We start from the raw sequence: 15715 nt of genomic DNA, 5'->3' as shown, positions 1-15715 counted from the left end.
CATCTAACTGCTCGCTAAACGACGGCGATTAAACTGTGGTCTGATGGTGCACCTGATTAGATTAGCCCCAGCCTGCGCTCGCTGCTCCCGCCTTAAACACAACCTTGACCCCAATTAGCCCCCGGCTCATCAGAGAGAGAGCCGGGGGGGGGGGGGTGCTGCGGTGCTGCAGCCGCTTATCATCCCGCAACTAATTGGCCTGATGAGGTGGTATAAATATGGTCAACACTGCCATGAAAGTCCGTCCCCCCCTCCCCTCCATCAATATGTGCACTGTAAACGTGTGTGTGGGGGGGGGGGTGGAGGAGAGAGGTGGTCGTGTCACTGGGTTTTCGCATCACAGTCACATCAAACTAAAATCAGCCCTGTTTCTTTCAGCCTCACGCGTTTTATTATAGTCAGTAAAAATTGTATTTAATCTAGTCCCGTGTCAGGTCAGCACACGTTGCGCCCGGGTTGCCAGTTGTTTTGAACGGGGCCGAGACCCCACAGGAAACTGTGAACATCACTGCAAAAAAAACAAAAAAACAATTAACAGCATGTCCAGTATGTGCTTTTTTGTTGCTCTCCATGTGCTCAAGAGGGACGTTTATCTCCTCGACTAAGAGAGAAAACAACACCAGCAGAGACACCAGAAAGTGACATTAACATTACGGGATGATAATTTAATGTAGAGCTGCAACAGTTAATCGATTAGTAATCCACTATTAAATTAATCGCCAACTATTTTGATAATTGATTAATCGGTTCAAGTAGTTTTTATGGGTAAAAAGTTCTCTGATTTCAGCTTCTTAAATGTGAATATTTTCTGGTTTCTTTGCTCCTCTGTGACTGTAAACTGAACATCTTTGGTGAGTGAACAAATCAAAACATCGTGTCGAGGTTTTGGGAAACACGATCGGCATTTTTCACAATTTTATGGACCAAACAACTAATCGACAGATTGATCGGTTATGAAAAATAATCGTTAGTTGCAGCCGTAATTTAATGAGATTCTGTGTAATTCTGTGGTTTCGCTGTGACGTGTGTGGAAGCACATTAGTCGACATGTAACCCGTGACAGTTCCAGGTGAGTCCAGTGCAGTTTGATTACACCTGTAGTCGACCAAACGGAATTGAACTTCCTGTATTTCACTACAGTCCATGGAAAAATACACCCCGGTAGCAGCTTATCTGTAACAAACAGTGAGAGAGCTCTAGATAATGAATCTGTGTAAAGCAGTCAGGCAGTAATGTAACATTTTTGTTGTTGAAGTTTTTTTAGTGCGAGATGCGTCTGTTACAATAGATCTCACAAACGCCTGAGTTACGACTCCTGTTGTTTGCAGAGAGTTATGAGATAAACACAGCACATTCGGTCGGCGCTGCAGTCCAGAGAAAGAAAAAAAAAAAGAATGAGAACCGTCACATTTTCAATTTCATGGGCTGTAGCAAACGGCGCAATATGAGTCATAAGTGAGCAAATTAGAACTGAAGTGGATGTTTTGTGAGTGAAATAACAGCTCAAGGTTAGAACTTTGTTTCCGTTGTGACTCGCTGACAAAACAGTCAGAACTTGAGCCCACTGAAAATACATTTTTGCATTGCAAGAAGAATCCCACAACTGTCGTATTACCATTGAAATGTTGCCAAATTCTGATTGGTACAGAGCAATGCAAGGTCACTGTTTCCCAACTCCTGCCAACCCTAAAAGCCGCAAAGAAACCCGAGAGGTGCCTATTGCAAAATCAACTGGACATCCCTCACCTCGCCGTCCTTCTGTAAGCGTGTAGAAGAAGCTATGGTGGACATAAGGGACCATAAAAAAACATGAGAGACCCTCTCTAGAGCTGGTGCTAAGTTTGTCCGTTCAGGGCTACTACCAACATGGCATCATGACGGACTCCATGAGGACCCATTCCCGACGCTACGTAGATATGAAGGACTCATTCTAAGTTATCGAAAACACAACAATTCTTAGTTTCAGTAATGAAGACATAATGACGAATATTTTATGCCATGTCTACGGATAGAGACAACTTATTCCTACACACTGGATGATTAAACCTAACAAAGTCGTATTCGTGCTTAAATCAAACCATGACCAAAACACTGTCGCACCTTCGAACAGGTTTAATCAACATGTTTGCTCTTTATTTGGAGGATGTGTTGCAAATAGGGTTAGAGTAAAAATACCTGGCTTATGCCATGTGTTTATGGTCATATGGCTCTGAACGATTCCTCCAGTGCATCGCAGTGTAAATTCCCAAATCCATCCATGCATCCACATTCTCTGTACCCGCTTTGTCCTTGTCAGGTACTCGAGGCGCTCTGGAAATCATCCCAGTGTACATTTGGCACAAGCCGGGAATATATGGACAGGTTGGCAGCCCATCGCGGGGCATTTACTGTACGTGTGTAGCAGGGGTACTAATGGGATCAACTCGTACCTGCCCAGAGACGTGTCCTGTATTTGGGATTTACACAGTGCATGCCATCGTTTTCCAGACTTGGCTCAGTTAACATCTGTCAAATCCTATAGTTCGTATCCCAGCTTTGTTTCAATGGCTTGGATGTTGTCGGCAGTGAACACGTGTAGTTTCAAAATCTAGAGCACTGCAAAAAGGAAACTCAAACAATTCCAGGCAACTGTCTCACTACAATTCGATGGGGATTGAACAACTGACCTTCAGGTCAGTGGATGGTCCATCCTATGTCCTAGGCCAAACACTGTTTCTGTCCGAAATAATTGATTAAAAAAAAGTCATATATATTATATTTGATGGAATAAATGTTCTCATAGAACAGGAAAATTGGTTTTACATGTAGTCAAAAAAAAGCCCTGCAAAGCTGCTGGTTTCGCCACCATTGGTTTTGTATTGAGACAACAAGAAACTTAGTTTAGTTGAAGCAAACGCTTTCTGAAGTTTATTATGCCATTTTCTTTCTCAGTTTATTCAAAAATCACATGTAGGTGAGCAGTTTCAAGTCTTGGTCTTTACAATGAGGAATTTACAGTGTGGTATTTCTGTAACTGAATCAGCTTGGCTCAATACATGCCTTGAGCGCTCTGTGCTGCTCTCGAGGCAAAATGGAATCCGGCAGCGTATATATATATATACCGTATATCTACGAGAATAAAAGAGAGTATAGCAAAGACAAGAAAGAAAGAGCATAATCACAGTACTTTTAACTGTCGTCACAAAAGCTTATAGGTTAAAAGAGCGTGCGCAAAGGAGGGGGGAGAGATGAAATCAGAGGATGGTGGAAAAGAAAAGAAAGATATAAACATAGAACCACAGTGCCCACTTGACAGTCCTTTGAGCATCAGCCGTGGGGGAAAATTGGGACTTGTTTCACTTGAATGCATGTTCAATTGCTCTCTGTTTCTGTGGAGTTCCTCCTCAGCCGAATCATTTGAACTACTCATTTTGAACTACTCACGGTCGCCTGACACTTCGCACTTATGGAGTCCATACTTTCAAGAATAGACCTCTTGTTGCTGTGATGTAAATTCGACCTCAACGGCCCCCATTTAATTTCTTTGTTATTTTGAGAGTGATAATGTGCGTCACGGCCATATGAAGTTTAGATTAACTCCTGTAGGTGGAGGGACACGTTGCAAACTAGGCTCTGATTTAATCAAATAACATTTACAATACGATTTCATTTCTTTCAGCAAACATTTGCTAGAATAATTTGAATTAGATTTGATTCTTCCAACAACTATTTTTTTATTTATTTATTTATTTATTTTTTTACATCCCCGAACACAAACAAGCAAAAATCACCTGAGGTGTTATTTTCAAACTACTTGCAAACAAAAAAGGGAAAAAAAGAGCAGTGCATGTTGTGTTTGCAGGCTTCCCACCCACGTGTGCTCAAGGAGGTCATTCTGAAAAGAGGAGCTTTGGAGAGAGAGAGAGAGAGAGAGAGAGAGAGAGAGGGAGGGAGCTAAACTTGAGAAAGCCTCATTTTCTTTTTTGTGTCTCCCCTCTGATCTCCATAGACGCACGGTAATGGATAACCACCGAGTTCTGAATTATGCGGCAGACACTCCAAACACAGCTATGTTAAGTTTTCAGAGTGCAGCCGAAGAAGCCCGAGCCAAAGTGTAGTGGAGCGAGAAGTGTCTCCACTTTCTGTGGAGGAGGACAAAACAACAACAGCAGGCTAAGGCCGGCAGTCAGGTAGTCTGGTTTTGCCTATGGAAAGACTTCGCTGGCCGCAATGTTGTTTTTCCCGACTGGAGTTTTTTGTTTAAAAACAAAAAGAAAGATGGCCGAGGGAGCAAAGCTGCTTTTCGCAAGGGACCAAGAAGGTGGACCAAGCAGGCCGAGGTGGGCAGGACACTACAGCTGCAACAGTTAATCGATTAATCGATAAGTAATCGATTACTCAATTAATCGCCAACTATTTTGATAATGGATTAAACGGTTCAAGTAGTTTGTATGAAAAAAAAAGAGTCAGAATTCTCTGATTTTAGCTTCTTAAATGTGAATATATTATGGTTTCTTTGCTCCTCTGTGACAGTAAACTATATATCTTTGGTCTGTGGACAAAACAAAACACCATGTTGGAGTTTTGGGAAACACGATAGACACTTTTCACCAATTTTATGACATTTTTTGGACAAAACAACTAATCGATTAATCGAGGCAAGAACCGATTATGAAAGGAATTGTTAGTTGCAGCCCTACAGGGCACGTAAAGTCAACAGGACAGGATAGAGGGTTTCCTATAGAGCAGGATGTGAAACCGATCGGTGAAATCGCCCAAGAGCACGGTCATCAATCAAATTGTATCTGTGCCCCAAAAAAATACGATCCTATTTTTCACACTGAGGCTGTCCTCGTCTTCTCCTGAAAGCCAACATGACAGTGGACAAAAGCTTTGGTCTAAACTAGTCCGAGCTCAACATCAGGGGCCACAAGAGACGAGGCGCCGCAAAGATTTGTAGCTGTTAGTTTTACAACTCTGCTCGACAAAATTTGAAAAGGCATTTAAGGTGATTAACTTGTGTCTCTAAGCCTCGGGCCGGATTCCCTGAAAGAATATTACAAATTGCACTCCCTGTCAAAGTTTAACACGTTCTGGACCTCGGCCCGTTTACATATATAATCTGTGACGCAGTAATTATTTTATGGAAAACGTAATATTCTGTAGTACTTTTTTTTTTAAGTCACTGTTTGGCGATTCGTGTTAATCTTTGGAGATGACTTTGAAATAACTCACATATACAGGAAGTGAGAATTTTTCTGTTTTTAAATGATGGTATCATAAATAATAAAAATTCCGGCAGAATAATTGATCAGTGAGTTACTCGGCCACATCCGTACATATTCATATATTTAAATGGGTTAGTAGATATAATAGTGTTACAGGTTGCATTACCCCAAAGGAAATGTATATTTCAAATTTCATTTTACAGCTGATATTTAATTGTGATGCATCCATCTCTTATATCCATTAAACTGTGCACGACCCAAACAGAAGTAATTTGGTATGAATCATACCAATGTTTAATCACCGATTGCCTGTTATGTTATGTTTTTTTTGTTTAACATGAGGCCAAAGAAAAATAAAAAGAAGTAGAGAGAGAGAGCCGTTATTGTTTTACAGTCAAGATGTTAGTATCTCTAAGAGATTCTCAGAATAAAATATTAAATTCTAATTTGGTATTTTAAAGTTCTCTCCGTGCCTCCCCGGTAATATGAATATATATATTTTTTGCATCTGCTCTGTGCTTTACACACTGCCAGGCCCACTCTTCTGGTCGATTAACTGCGCTCTCATTTGTATTCACCGGGGTTGGTTTTAAGCGATGGAGACTGAAGTCAAGATAACTCCATGTGAATTTCTTCCTTATGAGATGTCAAGTGAACCCTGTGCAGTAGACGATGCAGTCATAAAGTCTGCATGCTAAACAGAGGCGTAAAGTTTTGCCCCCCATATATACGCTTGTGGAATTTAATAATTCATTGACATATTATTCTATATTAACCTCAAAGTAAAAATGCTGCATAATAGTCAGTAAAGACGTGGTTAGTGTGGAAGGACGTGCCTTCAGTTATTTGCACCCCCCCCCCCCCCCCCATCTCTAAACAGATTAGAAGTGAAAAGATGTTAAAAGATCTTGCAACACCCACATGGAAATTTGAAAAACCTCCAAGAATATAGGTGTGTTGATTTGCACAAATAAAACAGTTCTCCCCACACAGAGAATTTTTATTTATTTATGTCTAGGCATTTCACAGTTGACTTGCTCATCATGCTCCTGTTCTGCACATGTAAGACTTCAAGATAATTATTGCCCTCTCATTAATTTGCCATGTTACATTTTAGAGAATAAATGAATAAATTGGTTGATTACATTAAAGCCCCAGTATCTGGTGGTAAAGTCGCAAACCGCAACCAACCGAGCAACAGACAGGGGACACTTTATGGTGGCGCACCGCTGATTCCATTTCCGGTTTCTGGAAGCGTCTGAAAATTCTACTCGAATGCGAGTAAAAAGTATATATATATATATATATATATCTATATATATAAATATATATATAGATATAGAGATATTCTTAAAGAAAGCTCAGTATCAATGTGTCACCCTCTCACTGCCACCCCCCTGTCTCTCTCTTGCTCTGTCCTCTGGGTGGTTGCTCACCATGCTTCAGAGGCTGATGAAAAGAAACAGATCACTTGCGTGGGTCGCAGTGGCCCAGATAAGGGCCTCGCGTGTCCGCCGTCCCACTGTGATTAACTGTGATCAAAGTGATTAATCGTGTGTCCACAGAGGTGGAGCAGCAGGGGGCAGCTAGCGACCTGCGAGGTGGAGTGGAGCTGAAATGTTTGAGCGAGAGTGTGAATGTAATTATTGGTAAAAAGGAATGAACACCTATGCATTGCTAAATTAAGCATAAATGTGTCGCCAGCAACTCACACACACACACGCACACACACACACACACACACACACACACTCCACACTTGAACTCCAGCTGATCCATGGTCCGCCGCTCGCCGGGTTTCTCTCAACGCAAGGCAGCTGCGGACAGCAGGCCACCGTTTGATGAGCCGCGTCTGGCAATTTGATCCAATCAGAGTTGTGTGAACGCTTTGGAAAAATGACATGGTATGTTTATGATTTACTTTCACACTAAAGACGCGGGGGGGGGGGGAGGAGGAGTATAGCTTATGTATTATTCGTCCCATGTGCAATACCAATCAAGGTGTTTGGGATGTCAGTCAACCACTTTGGTCCAGATTAAACCGCGCAAAATTAGCAAATGTGAGCATATTGACATGGTAAACTAATGTTTTTTTTTTAACCTGTTTAACATTACACCTGTTAAGCATCGGAATTGTAAGCGTGATAATATACTGACAATAGCATTTGGCCCAAAGCGTCTTCACAGAGCCCATATGGCTGAAGAAGCTGTGTCTTGTTTGCAGCTGTCTCTGCTAAGTGATGCTGACCGAGTCCTAAAGCTTCATAAATATTCTAGATATATACATATATCTTCTTTTTTTTTTCCAGACATGCCTTTTAACATATGAAGAACGTGGCAGGAGATTGTCTGAGTCAGACGTGTTCACACCAGCAGTGACATGTCAGGAACCTTATGTTTGACAATTGGGTAGAGCATGCAGGAGGCAGGACATATAATAATAATAATAATAATAATAATAATAATAATAATAATAATAATAATAATAATTTTATTCATATAGCACCTTTCCGAAGTAGCTTCACAAAGTGCTTTCACAAAGAGCTACAAATCACGGACAATTAAAATCAGCATTCCAATAATAATACGATTTTCAGGTCACAGATGTGAATTTTGCTGAGATTTCACGAGGGGGCCTGGAAGGGAAAGTTCCGGAAAATGTCTGAAACAATATTTGCGTACATTTGCGGTCTCAAATGCAGCCCCTCCGGAAAAAAGTGCAGGAATATTGCCGGACTTCTAGTGCATGTCTGAAAGCAGCTTCAGTGTGAACGGTTCCCGCACATCACGGGGACGCCGATGACTGGGCTTTCTATTCTAATACATGTATGACCGCCCCTCACAAAAAAAAAAAGAGCCAACAACAAGGAAAAAAGCATAACATGGAAGTAGATATTTTGAGGCCAGTTCAGTTGTCACATAATGAGACTCGAGTCTTTTCAACGCCGAGGCACAGGAGGAAGAGACGTCTGGCGTTTTTAGATAAAAACGAGCTCCCCACCAGAAAAAAAAACCGAGAGGAGAAATAATGCTGCGCTCAATGGAACGACTGTCACCAGTGAGTTTTCATATGCGAGGAGTCGGATCTTTAATTTTTTTTTTTTTTTTGTGTGTCTGTCATCGTTTCTCTAAGCATTTGAAAGCGGCCGGCACAATAGCCAGTGGTTCGGTGCTGAGAGCGAGTACCAGTGAAGGGCCAGAGGAGAACAAAGAGCCCTCTGCCAATTTGATTATAATATCACACCTATTCAGAGAGTTAATGTGGTGTCTCAGTTGCCATGCCGCTCTCTCTCTCTCCATCTTTCTGTTCTCTTCCTTTCCTTCGCATATCCCCTCTCCTGCCCCCCCCCCCCCTCCCGCCGTCCCTATCGCTCTCTCGCCCTCCTCTTTCGCTCCGCTTTGTGCCAGGGATCAGCCCTGTACTCGAGGGGCTTTGATGAAAATCCCTTTCAAGGCAGAAAGTGACGCTCTGAAATGTCATTCTCCCATCAGATGGCTCCCGGTTTTTTTTCTCCCGCTCACGCCCAACGCAGACAATTATCCCGGACAACGAACAAGAGAGCAGTCGTGTTCATCATCTGGTTACAGTGGTGTCTGTTCACTCTGACGCTCACCAGTTTCTCTGATGGTGAGACACGCAGATCACATTTGGTCCAGAGTGACATGTCTCAACCAGTATCGGATGATTTTGCAATTGGAATGTTATAGAGACACTCGTGGTTCCCAGAAAATGAATCTGAAGCTGTTTTCAGACGTGAACTTTGGAAAATGTCTGGAAAATTGGGTGCGGACATTCTCCCCTTAAGTTTTTTTTTTCCGTATCATGATTTTTAGGTCAAAGATTGTCAACCATATCTGTATGTTTTATTTCCTATGTTCCGTTATAAGTTGGCACTCCACAGCTTTTCATCATCAGGCCGCATTTTTAATTAGACCAACACGTTCAACTTTGGTTGATGACCACATACCTGCAAAACTCAGCTGTGCAATCAATACAATTGAACAAATGCTGAACTCAAAACATTTGTAAATGTTATACCACGCTAAACATCTGCATGCATGTTCGCATCCGGAGGGAATATTGTTACAAGATAGCAGTTCTTAAAAAACAACTCGAACTCCACGTCCGATGACTAAAACCCTGAATGAGAATGCGTTGTAAAAACAAGACTAACACTGCATCGATACGTCTGTTTCCATTGATTTCTGGCAGATTCGTTGTCTAAATCCCACCGTAAGAAGTGGCCGGCGAGGAACTCCCTCCGTGCACTGAGAGACGGCTTTGCCGCTCGCAAAAGTTTTAATCAGGCGTCGCCAGACAAATTAACGAGGCGCCAGAACACGACGAGGCTGACGGACTGAGAGGAGCAACTCAATCAGCGCCATGCCAGCAGAAGTCCTCCGACACCTGGAGGGGAAGAAATTCCCCGTCGCTGCGACGCCGCAGCCCACACAGTGGATGTGAACGGCCTCCTCTCGGGCCAGGTACTGCCGGGGAGTTTATAATTGAGTCGAGACTCGGGAAATACTCATTAAGACGTTGTCAGTCACCAGAGGAGGCCACGCTTCTCCGGCGACTGGCAACGTGTTTAGACACTGCCGAGACTGCAGGTCTCCCAGAGCCGCCGCCGCCGCCGCCGCTCCCCTGAAGCTGAAGGGCAAGAGTGTACGTCTGCATGCAGGTGTGGGAGTGTGTGTTTGCGCGAATGGGTTTAATAAACTCACCGCTCGCTGGAGCACCATCTGCCTGTGCGGCGCTCCATCGAGCAGGAGCTGGTTGTGCGGGACACCCCCTGCCTCCCCACTGCGCGCGACAAACAGTTGATAGAAACACCCGTTTCCTGTCTCTGACTCTTTCCACAACCTTGCCCCGGAGCGGCCGCTTGAATGACGGCAACAGGAAGTTGGCAACGGCCTCTCTGGCCTGGTAATTTCCTCTATAACCACCTGTAAATAAAAAAAAAAAAAACCATATTCTCCTGATTTTGGTTTATTTCACCTTACGCCGCTGCGACACTTGTAGCCCGGCGTGCTGGACTTTATGTGACTAACGTAAGGGGCCCACTTATTTAACATTGAAATTTCTTCTATTGATCAATGCACTTTTTTTTAGTTTGATGCACAAGATGTTGACCCGGCCTCGGCACATTGTGTGGCTCCTGACCTCAATGTCATTGCAGTGAATAGTCTTTCAACGCGTGTCCCGGTTCCAGTTGACGCGATAATTAAAACGATCCTCCAGGTCTCTGATCATTGATCGTTTGATCTCCCTTTGCCTGCATGCCTCAGATGAAATTGATTAGAGCGCTATCTATGATGAAAACAGGCAAATGAAGAACACGCACACGCGCACACACACACACACACACACACACACACACACACACACACACACACACACACACTGGGTGTGTTTGTGGACACCACGAGGTGACACTGGGTGAGTCTTTGTCAGTTAACAGAATTATTGACAATAAAATGGCAACGAAAATGATGGAAAACACACTGGTGGGTTGAGTGAGACATAGTGAGTGTTAGGCAAAACAATTGCAATATTAAAATTTGCAATAATAAATGGGCTTTTTATCATTGCCAACTTAAAACTACCACTGAATCAGCTGAGGAGGCCCATAAATGACCTCCTATAGGCATTTCTGGATGCTTTCTCTCCGACCGTGTTTGGTCCGGACCTTCGGACTTTTCAGTTTAGTCCCGACCAAAATAACACGTGTGAAGGGTTTCTCGGAGCACGGTCCAGACCAATGGACCCAACCAAAAGAGGTGGTCTCAGTTTGGTCCGTTTGCAGTGCGAAAACAATTTTTCTGCACTTTTGGACCACTTGCAGGAAGTAGATAGAGCGTTAAGGAATAGAAGAATTTTCAAAAAGCAGGAAGTAAAAATGTGTTACTTGAGGGGAAGTGAGAGACAAAATATTGAATAGCTATTTTTCTCAGATTGAAATCTTCGCCTACAACGACAATATAACGGAAAACATAACAATTTCCACAATGAGCCAGCACTTGGCGACCGGTGGAGAAAAAAAACAACGACTCCCCTTTAACAGAAAGACATTTCTAGCAGAACCGAATCGGCTGCAACGGGTTGGCATCAGAATTGGCGCATTCGAGTACATAGTGTCGAGTACATAGTGTCGAGTACTGCGCCTCAACTTGGTGATGCTGGTAGTAAGACCATGATGATATGACAGTGCCAACAATATTAACAGGTTCACTGATTGTCTCCCACACCGACCAGGGACGCAACGCCCGCCTACAAACCAATCAAATGTCAACTATTGGTAGACGGAGCCCACGTTGGTGATGACGACATGCAGGATGTACATACGTCATAGACAATTCTTTAGTGCGCTCCCTAAATCGCAATGAGAAACCAAAACGAACTGGATCGAATGTCAATGGCAGTACAACAAAGACTTGAACCGTGGTTCGGATATCGGCCGGGCAAGTGTCAAAGTTAGTGTATTTACTGAAGGGCCTAATAGAAAGCTCGTTTCCCTTCGTGGCCTCCGAATGATTGGATAATTGGTCATTTATAGTTAATTCAAAATGCAGCCTGCAGGCTTTCATCTCCGCGCGTGCGCATATCCCACCGTCGGAATGCGCCTGTAACATCTCGCTCCCCTCTGCTCCGCGGCAGAGGTCGATGCGGCGAGCTCCGCGTGCACTCCGAGGTGAATCCACAGTGCAGGGGAGAGCGCCGGCTGCGTTCTCGCCGAGACAGATGGATGAAGTTTATTAAGCATGTGACAGTTAACACCCCCAGCAGGGAGGGAAAAACACTGCGGCGGGGTAAATAAACGTTCGCTTTACCCAGCCCCGACCTCCTGTTATTTATATACCAGAGCCAACATTACTATTAGGTATGAGTTATGGCAGCGGAGGATTATTGCTGCCGCGATCATTGTAAATGCCACCCCTCTCACGGCGCGCACGCGCCATACTCCTCCGACTGTTGTAAACATTGCAGACGCTGGCACGGCCAGTGAATGGATCACGCACCTAATTGTTGCACTCCAGCTACTTTGTAATGGAGAGCAGATCCGTCTTCCCCGGGCTCGCCTCGAAAACATGGAATCATTAGGTTCAATTTGTGTTTGAACGCGTGGAGTAACACGGGTTCATTTGAGGTGCCATCCACCCTCCAGTCGTCCCTTTATCTCCAGTGTTGAATCAACAAAATGAGAACGAGAGGATTTGTGAAGATTAAAATCACGGCAGAGATTTTCGGAGACTTTGGAAAATCTCCAAGTCACCGAAAAAATAGTTGGTCTCCGTCTCCTCTTCTCTCCGTCAGGCGAGACACCTTGATCTCCGATGCCCCGAAGCATCGTGGATGATACGTATAAAATCCGGCACCGAGCTCTGGGGGAATCTTTAAAATGGAAGAGCGCAAATCTTGCGTGGCGCTGTATGTTTATACTTTGATCACAAACTGCATAGCTTTAGGGGCAACACAGGGGTTTCTTTTCTTCCTTCTTCCTCTTCTTCTTCCTCTATTTCCCACCCTGTCTGTTCTTGCATTTATGAAATTCCAAACTGTGGATTCCTGACCTTTCCCCGGAGACGTGCTGAGAGCTTTTAACGCGGCAATGTGAGCGCGAGGGCGCACATTTACAGTGCGATGGTTATTTTCAGCCGCCCGCTGCCAAATGGGCTGAAGCCTCCAGCGGAGAGTTATTAGAGCTTTTCCCAGCTTTGTTAAAGGGGTCTTCCATTAATGTGGAACACGGCGCTAAGTGTTAGCTTTTACTTCCAGTCGCTTATTTCCGATCAGCTAATCTTTCATCTAACAACGGCGGCTCCCGACGTTCGCTTCTCAAACACTTGTTCCAATATTCACAGACTTTGCAAATCGCCAAAGATAAACTGACTGACTTTCTCTCTCTGTGTGTGTGTGTGTGTGTGTGTGTGTGTGTGTGTGTGTGTGTGTGTGTGTGTGTGTGTGTGTGTGTGTGTGTGTGTGTGTGTGTGTGTGTGTGTGTGTGTGTGTGTGTGTGTGTGTGTGTGTGTGTGTGTGTGTGTGTGTGTGTGTGTGTGTGTGTGTGTGTGTGTGTTGAAGCATCTGTGACCTTGGTTTTGAAATTGACCCAAAGTGATTGCACTTGTTCTGCCATCGTGTTATTATTTTATTTTTTTCCGACAGTACACCTTCTCCTTGGTCGCCTTCTGCCTTAAAAGTATAAACCCGCTGCTTTATCAGTATTTCTTTTTTCTCTATTCTCCTCCACTTCCTCTGTTCTGCGTTCACATCTTCATCTCGCTTCGCCGTGTGCTCTTTGTCTTCCAGACGCTGCCGACCACGACGTACGAGCTGGAGATCGTGGCGAAGGACATGGCAGGAAGTGAGGTGGGCCTCACGGGAACGGCCACGGCGACCATCACCATCACAGACAAGAACGACCATGCGCCCGAATTCACACATCCGCTGGTGAGAAACGTCCCTTTTTTTTTTCTCCACCCCCCTCTACTTCTTGTGATCGGTGTTTTCTTTCTTTTTTTGTATCGCCTTGTCCTTCGCACAAGGCTTCTACACACATTATGTGGAGAAAATTGTGTTTGTTTCCCCCCCCCCCCTCCAGGGAGGTCAGAGGTCAGGGTCATGTATTGCTTTGAGGATTTAGGACACGTCAGCAGAGCGGATACTTCATAATATCTAGTTTCACTCGCGACTTCAGGACACGATATCTGTCAAATTAGAATATGGAACGACTCGGTGGAGAATTTGACATTATGACGAGCAATTATTTTTTTGCTTTTGTTGGAATCAGATCAGTAAAAAATGAAATTGCATACAGCAAACAAGACGTCAAGCACAATGACATATGGCAATGATGGCTGTGAGTTTTCGGGGTGAAAGCCAGTATTCAAGTAATATGCAGGAGGGATGAAGTCGAGAAAAAAAAATCTGTGTTGAAATAAGTGGAATTACCTGTCAATCATGGCTCAACTGCTACATTTGAGAATAAAGCACATGTGTGTGCTCTATTCTCCCGCTGTGTTTTTTTCAAATCACCTCCAACGCGCTCGGTTGCTCTCACACACAAGCCGCTGCCCGAGCAATTCATGTGCACGTGCGTTCACCTGCTCAAGGGCACATCTATACCTCAGTTTGACCTTTGACCTTTCCCATTTAATGGTAAAGCTCAGGGGGAAAAAAAATAGTATACAGATCACAGGGTGTGTACATGTGTGAGAAAGAACATATGTCACACATCATTCAAAAATGAGGATCGAAATTGAACCGAGTCATTGGGTGATATGGGTGCGGCGGCAAGATAAGGGAATCCGTGAGCAGAGGAGTGGGAGTTGAACACGTGACGGTTTGTTTAGTCGGCGGGGCCTTGGGGCGTTCGTGGAAAAACACCGACCGACTGAACTGGTGCCTGGCAAAAATGCACGAAATAAATAGCATACACAAAAGAAAGGCACCTGCACTATTGCCACTTTGTGCGAAACCCGCGATGAATTTGTCAAACGCTGGCTGTTTTCTTTTCCCCGCCCCGTATCCCTCCCTCTCATCTCTGGAGGTGTGAAAGCAGACCTCAAGGTGCAGTGTAGTAGCAGTGAGTTGTGTGCTTTTTAATGGAAACGCCCACAGCTGCTGTCAGATTTAGAGACACGTCGCGCCTTCGCCCCCGACCCCGAAACCCTTCCCCCTGCAGCGCTCCCATGATGCATTGGGGTGTCAGGGGGAAGCTTGTAAGTAGCGCGGCACATGTGTGAAATGTTACAGCTCAGGGGGCGCCCGGCATCGCGGGGCCGCCGCGCAGAGTGCACCGTGTCCCGTGTCCCAGTTAATGTTCTCGTTTCTCACTGGGAGGAGATCCGTTTAACGGGCGTTGAAGAAATGGAGCTTTTAAAAAAACAAGTGTTCGAAGGTGCTAAGCTCCCCCCCCCCCCCCGGTATAAATCCTCTGCCCCATCCACTCTCCCTGACCGCTCCCCAACCTGCCCATGAATCATCCGCGACCTCTCGGGCGACCGCCGTCCCGTCGCGGCGTGCGTTGCGGGAGCGCGTGCCGCTCGCCGAGGCTGCCGCAGCTCCCGACCTATGAGTTATTCATACAAATATTCCAGCGCTTTTTCGTGGAACCCGCCTCAACCCACCCCCTCCGTGAGAACCTTGAGCTGTCTTACGCTGGGGACACTACTAGTAGCTTTAACGGCTCTTCTTCCAGCTTGCTCAAGCGGCGAAAAAAATGGAAGGATGAAAAAAAAAAAGATGAGTCGAAAAGTCCAACACGGAGATGTACCGAGAGAAAATGAAAAATAATCATTCAGCAAACACAACACCCATATAGGGGTCCCTCCTCTTTACATAGCGACGGCTATTCATGACTCGTGAAGGGACCACCACTGCCTGGTTTCCTCAGATGTGCCAGCAGCAGGGAGCCTGTTCTCCCTTCTTCCTCCTCTAATTCATCTTCCTGCGTTTAGCTGTTTGATGTTGTGCCTCATATTAAAGTGAAAATATGAATAAATGAACG

General features: G+C 44.7%; 1 protein-coding gene across 4 annotated transcripts in view; it reads left to right on the top strand.

Annotated features, from left to right (window-relative positions):
- Positions 1 to 15715, top strand: part of cdh13 (cadherin 13, H-cadherin (heart)) — a 280640-nt gene that overhangs the window by 198048 nt on the left and 66877 nt on the right. For all 4 annotated transcript variants that reach the window (XM_035643270.2, XM_035643269.2, XM_035643267.2 and 1 more), the window contains one exon: positions 13516 to 13656. In XM_035643270.2, the coding sequence (XP_035499163.2) occupies positions 13516 to 13656 (141 nt within the window). The remainder of the gene's footprint in view (positions 1 to 13515; positions 13657 to 15715) is intronic.

This window comes from Scophthalmus maximus, chromosome 7, assembly GCF_022379125.1.
Source record: "Scophthalmus maximus strain ysfricsl-2021 chromosome 7, ASM2237912v1, whole genome shotgun sequence".
NCBI lineage: Eukaryota > Metazoa > Chordata > Actinopteri > Pleuronectiformes > Scophthalmidae > Scophthalmus > Scophthalmus maximus.
Note: the sequence above shows the minus strand (reverse complement) of the source record. Positions and strands in the feature narration are given on the sequence as shown.